General features: G+C 41.2%; 1 protein-coding gene across 3 annotated transcripts in view; it reads right to left on the reverse strand.

The window, feature by feature from the left end:
- Positions 1–14,030, reverse strand: part of GNAL (G protein subunit alpha L) — a 325,131-nt gene that overhangs the window by 197,502 nt on the left and 113,599 nt on the right. The window contains exons 1-4 of one of the 3 annotated variants that reach the window (XM_005282662.5): positions 2,360–4,140; positions 1,997–2,069; positions 1,117–1,171; positions 817–936 (exon numbers count right to left, since the gene is read on the reverse strand). In XM_005282662.5, the coding sequence (XP_005282719.1) occupies positions 817–936; positions 1,117–1,171; positions 1,997–2,069; positions 2,360–2,498 (387 nt within the window). In that variant the 5' untranslated portion in view covers positions 2,499–4,140. Of the gene's footprint in view, positions 1–816; positions 937–1,116; positions 1,172–1,996; positions 2,070–2,359; positions 4,141–14,030 lie in introns of those variants that run through there. The other 2 variants (XM_065585249.1, XM_005282663.5) reach the window with 2 other exon arrangements.

Consider the following 14,030-nt stretch of genomic DNA (forward strand, 5'->3'; position numbering starts at 1 on the left):
CTTCTAGGCAATTTCTTTCACACAAAACAAACCACACCATGCATGTTTCTATAAGCAATAATTAACATCTAAAGATCAAGATAATCCAATGTAAATAGCAGTATCCATCTGCAAATTAACCTAAATAACATACTTTGAATTACACTACCAATGAGTGACTACTATAGAAAACCCAATAGGTTTTTACATTTCTACCCAGCCCTAAGATGGCAGCATTCATGCACAACTAAAATAAAGAATTATATCTTCCTATTCTCATTGTTCACTGTTTATTCCAGCAACATAATACAAAATTTGAATAAAATAAATACATAAATAAATACATAGGTGATGAAGACACCTTAGTTGGCCATCAAATATTTTAAGTTCTTAGTATGAAAATTAATAAGAAAGAAAAAGTGTTGACATTTTTAAAACTACATATATTATTAGAGTTTCTCTGTGCTTCTATTTCTTAAGTATATACTGTAATTCCTCAGACTGATGTCCTGCTGCACCAAATTATGCCCAGAAAAATAGCTTTCACAACAATGTTAAATTGAGACACTGAAATTTCAAATAATCTTAATTTCTTTGCATTTCATTTTCCTCTTTAAAAACAAACAAACAAACAAAAATTACTAAAGCACAACTGAACAACATTAAAACAGGTGCAACACCATACAATGTTAAAACAGGTAACTTGGTGATAATGCTGCGACAAACTTGTTTTAGCAAACACCTTTCAAATGGTAAACAAGTCATTTCATACATCAAAGTCAGAGCTTTGTGTTCTCTTTCAAAATTATGAAAAACAAGTATTTTTTTTACTCTTACCTGTGTATAGTCAAAATCGGAAAGCGGAGCTATACTCTTGATGTAGTCCATTCGAAACTGGTTTTCCGGATTGGCCAGTGGAACTGGGGGTATTAAAGTGCCCATTGCTGAAACTATAGTCTAGAATTGGATAAAACAAAAACAGACACATTAATCTGGTTAATCTAAAATACAGGATCAATAGAAGATAATCCAATCTGATCAGCAAAATGGGATTTCTCTACACAATCCTAGAGAGCATAACACTTTTGGCTTCCAGTGTACAGAAGCATTTAAGAATAGTATAAAATGTGTTCTTACCACAATCGCATCTTTAACATTTTTCCGAATATCCAGTATTTTCTGTTTCTTTTCTCTGAATTAAAACAGAATTAACAATTTAATTTCTCTCTCAAACCAATTCATTTAAGTTACATTCAGAATTTTTTACTGACTGCTTATTTGTTATTTAACCTTTATGACAAACTGACTGAAAAGAACAGTAAGATTATTTTCCATCCATCACTTTTTCATATTCTATAAAAAAACAGTGAAAATAGATCTCTGCCAATTTTGTCACGTTAGATAGTCATAACCACATCTGCAAAGCTTTCCTGGTGGGATTGGAAGTCATTCCTTCATTTCTATAGCATGCTAAATCTATTCCCCTACAATTTAGAACATATATTGTATAGTTAAAAACCTTATATATCTAAAATTAGCACACAATTAATATTAAATACTGGCAATCAGTTTTTCAGAGAGAAATCATGTAACCCAAGAATACATGATGATTACATTCATGCAAATTGGTTTCAGTTTTGTGCTAACCACCACCAGAAAAACCGCAGCAGCCCCGTCATCCTGTGTATGAATTGATATATCTCTCTATATTACATACAGATACAATATTAGTTATTTGCTGCTATGCAAAAAGTAGTCGCCATGTTGTTGCTACACAGGGGCCTGTCAAGCGCTGCAGTAGCAACAGTGTAAAATACAGTAGAGGGGCAGGAGCAGAAAATACAAATATATAATAGTAGTAATTCCTTGCATTTTTCTTTTTTGGCAAGCCAGTGTCAAACCGCCAACACACACACATATAAGGTGGAGGAAAGAGAAATTACCCAGTGTGTTGTGTGTTAATATGTTTCAAATGTATATTTACAAATAGAAGACACAAAGTATCAATAATTCTTACTCTGAATTAAATCCATTGACATGCAGGATCCTCATTTGTTTCACAATAGTGCTTTTTCCTGACTCACCAGCTCCTGGAAGAAAAAGACAGAACACTGCCATGTATATACGGTTTTTTTGGTGACATGTTAACAGCATCTCCCACTTCCAACAGCATTTATATATATGTATCCATGTGGCTCCCACACACAGCCCAATCTGTGCACTTTTCACATATTGCTCAATACAATTGCCTGCATTCTTTGTATCTAACACACACTCTCTCTCACACACACATTAACCACATAGCTTCTCCGTTATACCCCTACCATGGGGGAGCGCAGGCAACTGCACCCTCATCCCCCCCCTCCCCCCGCTTCCTTACCCAGCAGAAGCAAACGATGTGTGGCTTTATAAGCCAGTCTCTCTTTCTGCAACTGCTTCTCTATTTTTTTGTTGGCTTCTCGCTGCGCTTTCTCATCGATACGCTGATCCTCTGTTTTGCTGTTGCCCAAACACCCCATTGCTGCCGCTTAGGATGGATGTCAAATTGTGCTCTTTCTATAGAGATTTATTTACAGGAAATATGTAAGAGATGATAGGTATTTATATCCCTGCGACGGTTTCTCTTCTCTTTCTTCCCCCGGTCGCTCAAATAAAATGGTCTCTGGTCGCTTTCTGATCAAACACAGTTTGATTTTTCTCCCCCAAAGAGGTACAAGAAGCAGCCGGGAGAGAGAAAACGTTTTTAAGATGAAAAAAAAATCTGTACAAAAATGTCTAACACACAACGAAAGCGAGAAGAGCTCCTCCTGGAAACCAGCCTAACGCTGCTCTCCTCTCTCCCTCCCCTCCACACACACAATCCCTATATTTCTCTGTAAAGGTCTATTTTTGTCTTTCTGTGCTCAGCACTGCCTCTTTCTGTGAGACCAGGAAACAGTCAAACTACAAACCCCACACAAGTGAAAGAGAGAAGGAAAGATGTAAAAGCTGGATGTACCTGGATCGTGTTGGATTGTCCTGCAAGCTGCCAATTTTTGACCTCGAAAAGTCCCAAATTGTGTCACAGAAATAGAGTTCTAGACTTAGGCTCCTACTTAAATTAATACTAATAAAATAAATAAATAAATAATAATAAATCTAGGTCCTGATGAATCCCAGAGAGCATGATTTCTGCAAAAACCCTGAGCCAGCATCTGGAGCCTGCCAAATTTTGGCCCCAAGATGCCAAATTCTGATGTCTCCACAGAGAACAAGTCTAGCCATGCCTATGGTACCAAATACATTCTGGATTTTGGTACATCAGACCTACAAAAACCCAGATCTCGTTCACGGATCTTACCCCAACAGTTTAATTTTTGGCTTTCAACCCCTCCCCCACACCAAAATTCCTTGGCATTCATAGAGAACAAGCAAAATTTACTGTACAAAAAAAAATCTGGATTCTGATGCATCCCAGTACATGAGTACCACAAAAATCCAGCTCCTGCATGTTGGCAATTTTTAGCCCTAAACTCCAAATTCTACAGTCTAAGCAGATAACAAGGGTAGCCATCCCTCCTACTACACTGGAGAGAATCTGGCTCCCAGTGCACCCCAGCCCCCGGATAGCACTGGAAAACACGTATTTGGTTTCTTCTACACCTGCCAATTTTTAACCCTATTCTCTCCAAATCTGCTGTCTAAATAAAGAAAAAAAAATGTAGCAGTTTCTTAATGCCCCCCCAAATTCAGACTGTTGGGAACTGGCACAGCAGCACCACAAAAACAAATATCCAGCACCTGGATCCAGGTAGTTTTTCTTTTGTTGTTAATCTTTCTCTTTCTTTCTTTTTTAAATTTAAATCCTCAAAATCCTACCAGCTAAATAAAGACATGCAGCTGTCCCAATTCTACTGCATAATCCAGAATCCAGTGTATCCCCTATTCAGTACCATGGCAAGGACACATAATATCCAGTATCTGGAGCCCAGTGAAACAGTGTTTTGGGTTGGCCCAAAACTGTATAATCAAAACAGACAACCCATGCCCTGTGGCGGCTCCTAGTTGGCTAGCAAAACCCAGCCCTGATATCTCAGTGCAAGAGCAATACGTGCACAAAGGGCACCTGGGTCTTGCAGAATCCAACAATATTTTGGCCACAAACCTCTAAATTCTAGTCTATACATAGTGACCAAGCATAGCTTCTCTTAGTCTACTAAAAAAAAAAAATCTAGTCTCTGAGCCATCGCGGCAGATGAGCACTTAAAAAAAAAATGCAAACATGGACCCAGATCCAACAAGGTATACCCCTATTTTTTCACCTATGTTCCCAAAATTATAATTTCTAGATAGACAGCAAGAATCACCATTCATTTACATTTACAGTCCTTAACTGGATTTTTCAAGTGCTCTTGTGTAAGGATGGATCAGGGACCAGCTTCTGATACAGTGAAGTAGGAGCAGCTATACTTGGGGTAAACTCCTGGCCTTACTGAAGTCATGGGGTTTTGCTATTTACTTCAATAGGGATTTAACCCTTGGTCTTTATTTAACAGATTGTAGGTGTTTGTGACCAAAAAAAGAGGCCCATGTGGGTTTTTGGATTGCTCTTTCACTGAGATGTCAAAGCCTGGAATTTTTGGATCAAGTAGAAGCAGCAACGTGAGTTGTATATTTTGACAGTACAATTTGGGAAGTAGCGGCCAAAAAAATGGCAGGATCCAGCAGGTTCCAGTGCTGAGTACGTGTCTTTGCAATCCAGTTGAGCAGGAATGTATCGAAGTCTGGAGTTTTGCAGCAGAACTTGAGAAGCTGCTCTTCTCTCTTTAGTCTGTTGAACATTTGAGTTTGGGATTTACAAATAAAAAGGGTTAGCTGGATAAAGGTGCCAGATAAATGTTTTTGCAGTGCTGCTGCATTACAGGGTCTGCTGCATTCTGAAAGTTGTTCCCCCCCCCCCCCCCATTCCTTAGAAAGTTTAATTTGGGAGATTAGGGTTAAAAACTGGAAAGGCCTAGCAAGAACCAGATCAGTATTTTTCCAGTGCTATTAGGTCAGAAAGCATACAGATCCAGATTTTTCAAGTGAAATAGGAGCAACAGTTGTTTTTTATTTAGATGATACAGTTTAAATTTTGGACCCAAAACTGTTGAGACCCAAACGAAGTCAAGGGCAGGATTTTTTAGGCTTTCTTGCGCGGGGATGCGTTACAAACCAGAATATTGTCATGCAGTAGCAGTAACTATACCTGTTCTCTATTAATGCCATGGAATTTTGGAGTAAAGACCAAAACCTGTATGGATTTGGAAGGATCCATGTGCCAGAACTGGGTTTTTGTGACATTTATGTATTATGTGCCAGGATCCAGGCTTTTTTTTTGGTGCAGTAGGAGTAACTAGACTTGTTCTCTATTCAGGCAACAGAATTTGGGACCAAAAGTTGTCTGGATCCAGTTGCCAAATCTGGGTTTTTACAATACCCCTAGTTCTGGTATGTATTGGTGTCTGGAATTATTTGGGGCAGTCGGATCAGGAAGACTTGCTCTCTATTTTGATGACACAGAAGACTGCCAAAAATAGTCAGGATCCAGGTAGATCCAGCTTTTACCTTTTTCCAAAGGGGAGAGGGTTCCTTATTTCCTTTCTGTCCTTCCCCAACCCTATGACCCTCCCAGATCACTTCCTCTTGAAAAGGGATCACTTAATTTGGGAATAAACACACACATATGAAACCTGTGAACAGAAAGTATAGAATCGTGTTTGACTACAATTATAATCCAGTCTCTTTCTCTGCACAAACTCAGTACTGCCTCTCTAGCCACAGTCAAACTACAGAACCCTACAAGTAGAAGTAAATATACCCTGTCGCCTATTGTTTTGGAGACAGATCACAACTTTGCACACACACACACAGAAATAAACCTATTATTTGAAAGTAATCTAATTATAATCAAATCTCTTTCTTTAGACTGCCCAATTTCAGCAATGCCTCCATATCAGACCAAGAAATAGACACTAGAACAAAACACTCACAAGGGTAATGCTTAACACCATACACAGAAGAGAGATACCTCCCACTCCCGCTGCCCATGCCCTTCTCTAGAGCCTGGTCCTCCTGAGATGGGATCACAACGTGGTGTTGTTATTATTGTTTTTAAAGACACTCACACATTCAACCTATGCACTGAAATATATGTTTGTGTGAGTGCAATCATAATTCAACTTCTCCCTCTGTGCTGTGGACAAACTCGGTTTGCCTCACTGTGAAACCAGGAAACAGTACACACCCTTCAAGTGAAGAGAGAGCAACTAGTTTATTTCCTGCTCTCCCTCTCTCTCAGACACACTCTCTCCCTACTCTAGATCCTGTTTCTCCTGAGAAGGAAGCATATAAGTTTGAGACACAAACTCAGATGGAAGCTGTGTCTGTGAATAAATGTGCGTGTGAGCATTGCTTCTCTCCGCGTGAGAACAAGAACCAGACCCCTCAAAGCACACTTTTTCACTCCCATTCCGCTTGCATTTTGAAAGGGAGAAAGTGTCTATAAACAAGAAGAAATGGGGAGGATTAATAGAGAAATCACACGCAGATGGCCCAGGTTAGTGCTCTCGGGCTCCTCCTCCCCACTCCCAGGGCGGGCGTAATGTAGCCCCGGCAGCTTGTACTGCGGCTGCTTTTTCTGCAAACTTCAGGTGGTTCTAAAAGCTGCCGATTCCTGGCACCCAGTACCAGCAGCCTTCCTTCGCATAGTCCCCGCTGTAGATTTCAATCTGACTTCGTAGAAAGAGCAAGAATTAAAAAAAATGATAATAAATAAAAACTAATGCCGGAGTGGCGCAAACAGAGGACAGGCTCTTCCTGCCTGCAAAGACGCCTTCGCTTTCACAAAACTCTCTCTCAACACTGCCACTATCCTTCAGCGCAGGCATTGCGCCATCCGAGGAGAGGAATCACTCACACACCTCTTTGCTGAACTCCTAATGCACCTACCAACTTCAGGCACCCACGCACTCAGATCAATTGAACTCTCAGCTGTACATATTGTTCTTAATCCCCTTACAAACAGGGGACTGACGGGGAAGAATACTCTAACCCTGGATAGGTAGTCAAGAAAAGGTGATCTCTTAGCTGTGAGAAAATTATTCGGGAGAACTGCTCCCATTAACCAATGCAGGCATCAGCCACATCTTAATGCAAAAATGAAACCACAAAAAAATGTCAATGCAATTATGCTACCGTTACAGCTTTAAAAAGACATACAACTTAGGAACTAAAAAGTTAAGGCTTTCATAATAATATTAATCTGACCACCTGGCACATAATATTTTTGATAACAAGACTGTTAAATACAAACCTAAATTAAGTATGTGCCATGTGGAAAAGTGAGTTGTTCTGAAAAAAAATAGCTTTTTATCTTCCTGTGTTTAAATCTGTAACCTTGACAATGCACTAATAAAGGGGGAGTCTGCATTTCGTTTTCCCTTCTAAAAGAAAGGGGATGAGTAAGAAAAACTGAGTGAAGATTAAATTTGCATTTATATGGCCAATGTGAAGTTAAAATCTGTTTAAAATCACTGGATAAGTAGCAATTTCATTGAGGTGGACAGCTTGGAGAGGGCACAAGGGTATAACCATTCATGAATGGGCTTCCCAAGCAGTTTCAATTTGGGCTCTCTTCCCTTCACCTCCATGACTCAATTTACATGTCCCCTTTCCTGTGCCCTACTCCTTCCCCCAGCATCAATCATCAGGACTCCCCTTGGCAATACCACGTCTCACTTCTGTCTTTTTGCCCCACCCTCTGAAGTCCTCAACAGCACATTCATCTCTCCATCTAAGGCCTCCGGATTAATACTGAAGGATAACAAGGAGCATAAGGATGGAATTCACAAGGGTGGGGGCTGCAGAGCAAGTGTAGTCACGAGGAAGAGGGAAAGATTTGCAGAGAAAAGGAGTAGGCAGACTGGCCCCGGGGAAGTGGCAAGAGCCATGTGGGAATCAGGAACTGGAATCCAGGAAACTGTGTAGCAGACCCCCTGTCTTCTGGTTACCTCAATTATAAGGCATATGAAGGGCCTATGTGCAACGTGACTGATACCTGTCCTACTGATCAGTAAGTCTTCTCTTCCACTCAGGCAGGTTGGCCCTCATCTAGCTCTGCTGAAGAAAGTCCAGGGGAAATGTCTACCCCCACTACCCAGGGGTTGAATTTAGATTTCTTGTAGAGAAGGGAGTTCACAGCTTTGTTACTTCTTTTGTTTAACTGGAGGTATTTTTCTATAAAGACAGGTTATAGTATGGCAACTGTACATAAGTTTACAACCCATTGATAGTGGGCCAGGACCTGAATTTAAATGGGGGTTCTATTGAACCCACCATTAACCAGCTCTCCAGGTTGCCTTTACTGCACGTCTGACACCACAGTCCTTGTGTTGGACAGATTTGTGATGTGCTAGGATTGCCTCCATATTTATTGCAAACACATCTGGTCTCTGATTTGTTTACCAAGGTAAAAGAAAAAAATAGAAGGTATACATTTTAAATAGAGGCACTTCAGTTCTTTTACTGCTTGCTAACACTTTCATTTGGGAATTACAGTTTTCACAAACCTGGCAAATACCTACTTTTCAGATACTCAGTTTCTAATTATTCCACCATGTGCTACCTGTTCAAGTTCACAGACTAGCTTTGGCTAAGGCCTGTAACAATGGTCAGTGGTCACACTTGGCCGCTAATTTTTGTAAAGAAAATGTGCCTCTCTCTTGCATGGATCAAGGTATTCTATACATTTTTGAATGACTACATAGTGATGTAATGCCTGTGACACACACAGGAATGTTGGGAACAGAATGGTCTTTATTTTCTGGACTGACTAGATATGATTTACACAGCTTTACACAAATTTAATATCAGCTGACTTCAACAACTACAGTTACAAAGTTGTGTATTTGCCTCAGTCCTTGATCTTGCATCAGGACTCACTACTGCAGATGAGGGTTGCCAACTTTCTAATTCCACAAAACCAAACACACTAGTCCCGCCCCTTTGCCCCACCCCCAATCACTACATCCCCCCTCCATCTCACTCTCCCCCACCCTCACTCACTTTCACTGGGCTGGGAGGGCTCTAACTGGGGGTGCAGGCTGCAGGTTGGGGTCAGAAATGAGGGGTTCAGGATGCAGAAGGGGCTCTGGGCTGGGACAGGGAGTTGGGGTGCAGGAGGGGGTTGCAGGTTGAGGCAGGGGTTGGGGTGCAGGAGGGAGTACAGGCTCTGGGCTGGGGATGAGGAGTTTAGGGTGCAAGCTGGGGCTCCAGAGTGGGGTGTGGGGCCAAGAGATTTGGCATGCAGGAGGGGGCTGTAGGTTGAGGTAGGGGTTTGGGGTGCAGAAGGGGGTATGGGCTCTGGGCTAGGGGTGTAGGCTCTGAGGTGGGACCAGGGATGAAGGGTTTGGGGTGCAGAAGGGGGCTCTGGGTTTGGGGGGGGCTCAAGGCTGGGGCAGGGGGTTGGGGTTCGGGCATGGGCTTACGTTGGTCATCTCCTGGTCAGCAGTGCAGTGGAGCTAAGGCAGGCTCCCTGCCTGTCCTGGCTCCATGCTGCACCCCAGAAGCAGCCAGCGGGTCCAGCTCCTAGGTGGGGGGGGGGGGGGGTAGGGACTAGCCTGCTTTAGCACTACAGCACCGCTGACCAGACTTTTAACGGCCCGGTTGGTGGTGCTGACCAGAGCTGCCAGGGTCCCTTTTTGATTGGGCATTCCGGTCGAAAACCGTATCTGTGCTAGCAGATCCAAATACAAGATCAGTACCTTGAATAACCATCTGATATTTTCATCTTTATCTTACCTTTTCCTCACCTCATGCATCTATTTATGACCATTACTCATTGAGTCATGTGCAATTTAAGTTTTATGCTCTCAGGACAGTGACCATGAACTAGGTTTTGTGAGGAGCCTAGTATATTTCTGGATGGTTAAAATAGTAAGTAAAAAAGAGCAATAACCAAAAGGAAGGAGAACTCTACATCTGGAATAGGAGGCTTATAGGGACAAGAATTTCCCTCTGCATTTTCATTTTTATGTAAAATGAACCAAAATTGCATAAATGATGTTTCTTGAAGAGGATCTCACTATCCTTCTCTAAATGTTTATACTAGCTTTTTGCAATGTTTAGTGGAGTGGGGAGTTAACAAAAAGGTGCCTCAAAATACAAAGGCCGGTTCTGCCCAAATAATTCTGCTGTGGTAGGCCATGTCTACATGAGAATACTCAGAAAAGTTAAGGCAAATCAACTAAAGGTTTGAAGTTAATATGCATTAATTAAAGCACATTAAATTGCCACCGGGATGCTCCCATTCAGGAGTAAAGTGGTCTTTGTCAACTGTAACTTAATCCTCCTGAGGTGAATTAAAGCCCCTTTACTCCTGAATGACAGCATTCACACAGAGTTTAACATGCTTTAACTTATATGCATTGACTTCACACCTTTAGCTGATTTGCCTTAACTTTCCTGAATATCCCCACCACATAGGTAGACATGCCCAGGGGGCTTGTCTACACCACACAGCTTTTAGCGACAAGGCTGCGTCGACATGTGTTAGCTTTGTCTGCAGGAGAGCGCTCAGGCTGACAAAGCCGCGTTCACACTGGCACTTGCATCGGTAAAACTTTTGTCTTTCACAGGGGGGCTTTTTTAAGTACCCATGAAAGACAAAAGTTTTGTCAACAACTTCACAGAGTAGACATACCCTGAGTCAAATCAGATTTTAGAAGAGGAAAGGAGGGAGGATTTTGCTTTGTATGTAGGTCTGAGAACAGCTGCTATCTTACATTTTGCAAAGTGCCAGGGATATGAGACTGATACTATGTCATCTAAATAAGTAAATACATTTACAATATCCTGCATGAAAATTGGCCTGGCAGCCCCTTTGGCTGCCAAGTTAGGCCAGGCCAATATTTAGTTTTATTAGATGGGATGGACACTGGCTTTTTTAAATTATTATTTAGAATTACAACAACACATCAAGGATTGGGCTTTCATTGTACAAGCACTTTACACAAACAACAAAAACAGTTCCTGCCCTAAAAAGCTTACAATGCAAGGCCACATCTATGCTACAAGTGCTATAGTGGCATAGCTACAGCCTCATAGCTATAACTCTGTAACCCAATAGCACAGGCATAGACTACAGTGATACCCCAGGTGAAGGTCCCTAGGTCGAGGGAAGCATTCTTCTTTTAACCTCGCGGCATCTACACCAGGGGTTAGGTTGGCATAACTGCAGTGCTCAGGAATATGGGTTTTTCACACTGCTGAGCATCATAGCTCTGTTGACCTAAGCTTTCTAAGTGTAGACGAGGCCCAAATAACTGTTTAAGAAGTATGTTATTGCTCTAAGAAGTGTGTGTGTGTGGTGGGGGGAGAGGGCGTATTGGTACAGTGTGGCTGACTCTTGTGATTTTATCACAAGTTTCACACTATTTGGTGTTTTCCTTAAAACCACATTTTTTAGAAGCCAATGACTCAGAATTGCAGCTTTCATTTAAAATAAATGAATAATAAAAGTAAATTTCTAGCCCCTCATGGTTGTGAAGAAAAACCTGGAAACACCTGGCACATTAGAAACTAGAAGGTAAATAGTGAGAATCCAGTATTTATTATTCAAGATATCATTATTTTGGGGGGCCTGACTCATAATGTTGAATGCTTAGGGTTGGCAATATTGTAAAATAAATAAATAAACATTTATCAGTTTACTTTGTACATATGATAGTGGTCTGCACAGACAGTTATTCTTTTCCCCATACAGTTAGTTTCCTGATTGTGTGGGTCTTTCGCACAATAATGGAGAGAATTTAAAAAAAAACAAAAAAACAACCAACAACCGGAAAGTACAATTGCAAAATGACAACAATTGGTAAGGAGACTCAGGGACTTAAATAGCACATGATTTTTTTTAACTGACGGCATTCAAATTGATGATGTTTCTTCAGCTGATGACCATTTCAGTAAAAACATTCAGCCAATACAGCATGAGTAGAATAGCAGGAAAGGACATTTTACAGGAATTAAGTTACACATTTTAAAGATGCAAATATTTTACATATTTAGTTACACATTTTAAAGATGCAAATGCAGTGCTTTACCTAGTACTTTTACCACTCTTTTTTGGGGTCCCCTAAATAGAAGTCTCAGAAACAGGGAAATATTTAAGTTTTAATCTATCCAAAAGAGTTTTGTTAATACAGTACATAACTATGAAGCTTTTTTCATTATATCTGTGTTGTATGACTATCGCAGCACTCATTATACTCCCAAAGTTTTGCCCCAGCACATCCGGAGCTATCTTTAAAACATGAGCTGGATTGTCTACGAAGATTTTTTTTTGGTTATTCCAAAAGTCCTGATCAAACTATCTGGAAGGATTGTCCCAAGGGCATTACATCAGAATAATTCTCAGGTGAGTAGAAGACTCCAGAAGAAAGCAAGTTATAGGGGAGATGGGGGTTCAGTTTTGTAAAAAAGTCACTTAAAGATATACCCCCTAAACACACAAATAATTTACTAAACAATCAGTGTTTCATATGCACTTTGGGGAAAGTTTATTTTTTTTTAAATTATGTGGGTTTTTGAAAAGCTTATCATAGAACGTCAGGGTTGGAAGGGACCTCAGGAGGTCATCTAGTCCAACCCCCTGCTCAAAGCAGGGCCAATCCCCAGACAGATTTTTGCCCCAGATCCCTAAAAGGCCCCTTCAAGGATTGAATTTACAGCCCTGGGTTTAGCAGGCTAATGCTCAAACCACTGAGCTATCTCACAATATGGTAATGGATCCTGTAGAACAGGGGTCGGCAATGTTTGGCACGCGGCTCGCCAGGGTAAGCACCTTAGCGGGCCGGACCAGTTTATTTACCTGCTGACGCGGCAGGTTCGGCTGATCGTGGCCCCCACTGGTCGCGGTTCGCTGTTCCAGGCCAATGGGAGCAGCGGGAAGCCACAGCCAGCACATCCCTCACCCGCACCGCTTCTCGCCACCCCAAACGTTGCCGACCCCTGCTGTAGAATTTGTCAAAACTTCCTATAGATTTGTAGAGGTAGCAATCATAATTTTCAACTGAATCTAGAAAAGCAGAATCAAAATGGCATACAATTTCCACATCTAGATTCATAACTTCACCCTTAGGCGTGTTTGACTTCTATATTTGGGGAGAAGGGGGATGACGGAGCTCCAGCCAGGCCAATGGGGCCACACATGAGTGGGGGGACAAATTCTTCGCCTGCCTGAGGCTTGCAGTTTGGGGGGCAACATCCCCCCAAGCCTGCTCCAAACTACACCCATGACTTCACACATTTTTAAGCTGGGCCCATCTAATTGTGTGGCCTTTGCAACGCCTTTGAAAGTTTGTTAAAAACTTAAATCTTGAGAGGGACTCTAAAAGATATGCAGAAAATTGCAAGGTTAACCCTGTAAGACAATATTCAGTGCATGGTAAGGTGACCAGATGTCCCGATTTTATAGGGACAGTCCCAATTTTGGGGTCTTTTTCTTATATAGGCTCTTATTACCCCCCCCCCCACACACACCCCCATCCCAATTTTTCACACTTGCTGTCTGGTCACCCTAGTTGATGGATAACTTTTATATCTGATTTATAAATACCTGTAAACAGGGATTTGATATAGGAACATTGAAAGTCCCTGAAATCTACCTATTAGCAGCTGTTTCTGCTTGGGATCAGCTTTAGCACTATGCTATCAACATCATTAAACACACTGACAAGATTGCTCTTTCATTAATTAAGGACGCACCAGAAGATTTTTTTTTTATGACATGCAGAACTTAAGAAGCTACATTTCTGATGCTGTTGTAAAAGTATGAAAACTATTGTAATAAAATGCATTGGATTGTCAGTAGTGCTATCAGCCCATTTATTACCACTAATAAAGATCAGATCAGAAGTTTCTAGTAAAGAATCATTAGATGAGTTACAATTATTGTAGGCTTTTATCCAATTCTCCATATATGCACTTTAATTGAGAACACTTGATTTTAATAAAAAAAAACATAACTTTTGGCT

This window comes from Chrysemys picta, chromosome 2 (genome assembly GCF_011386835.1).
Source record: "Chrysemys picta bellii isolate R12L10 chromosome 2, ASM1138683v2, whole genome shotgun sequence".
In the NCBI taxonomy this organism is placed as follows: Eukaryota; Metazoa; Chordata; order Testudines; family Emydidae; genus Chrysemys; species Chrysemys picta.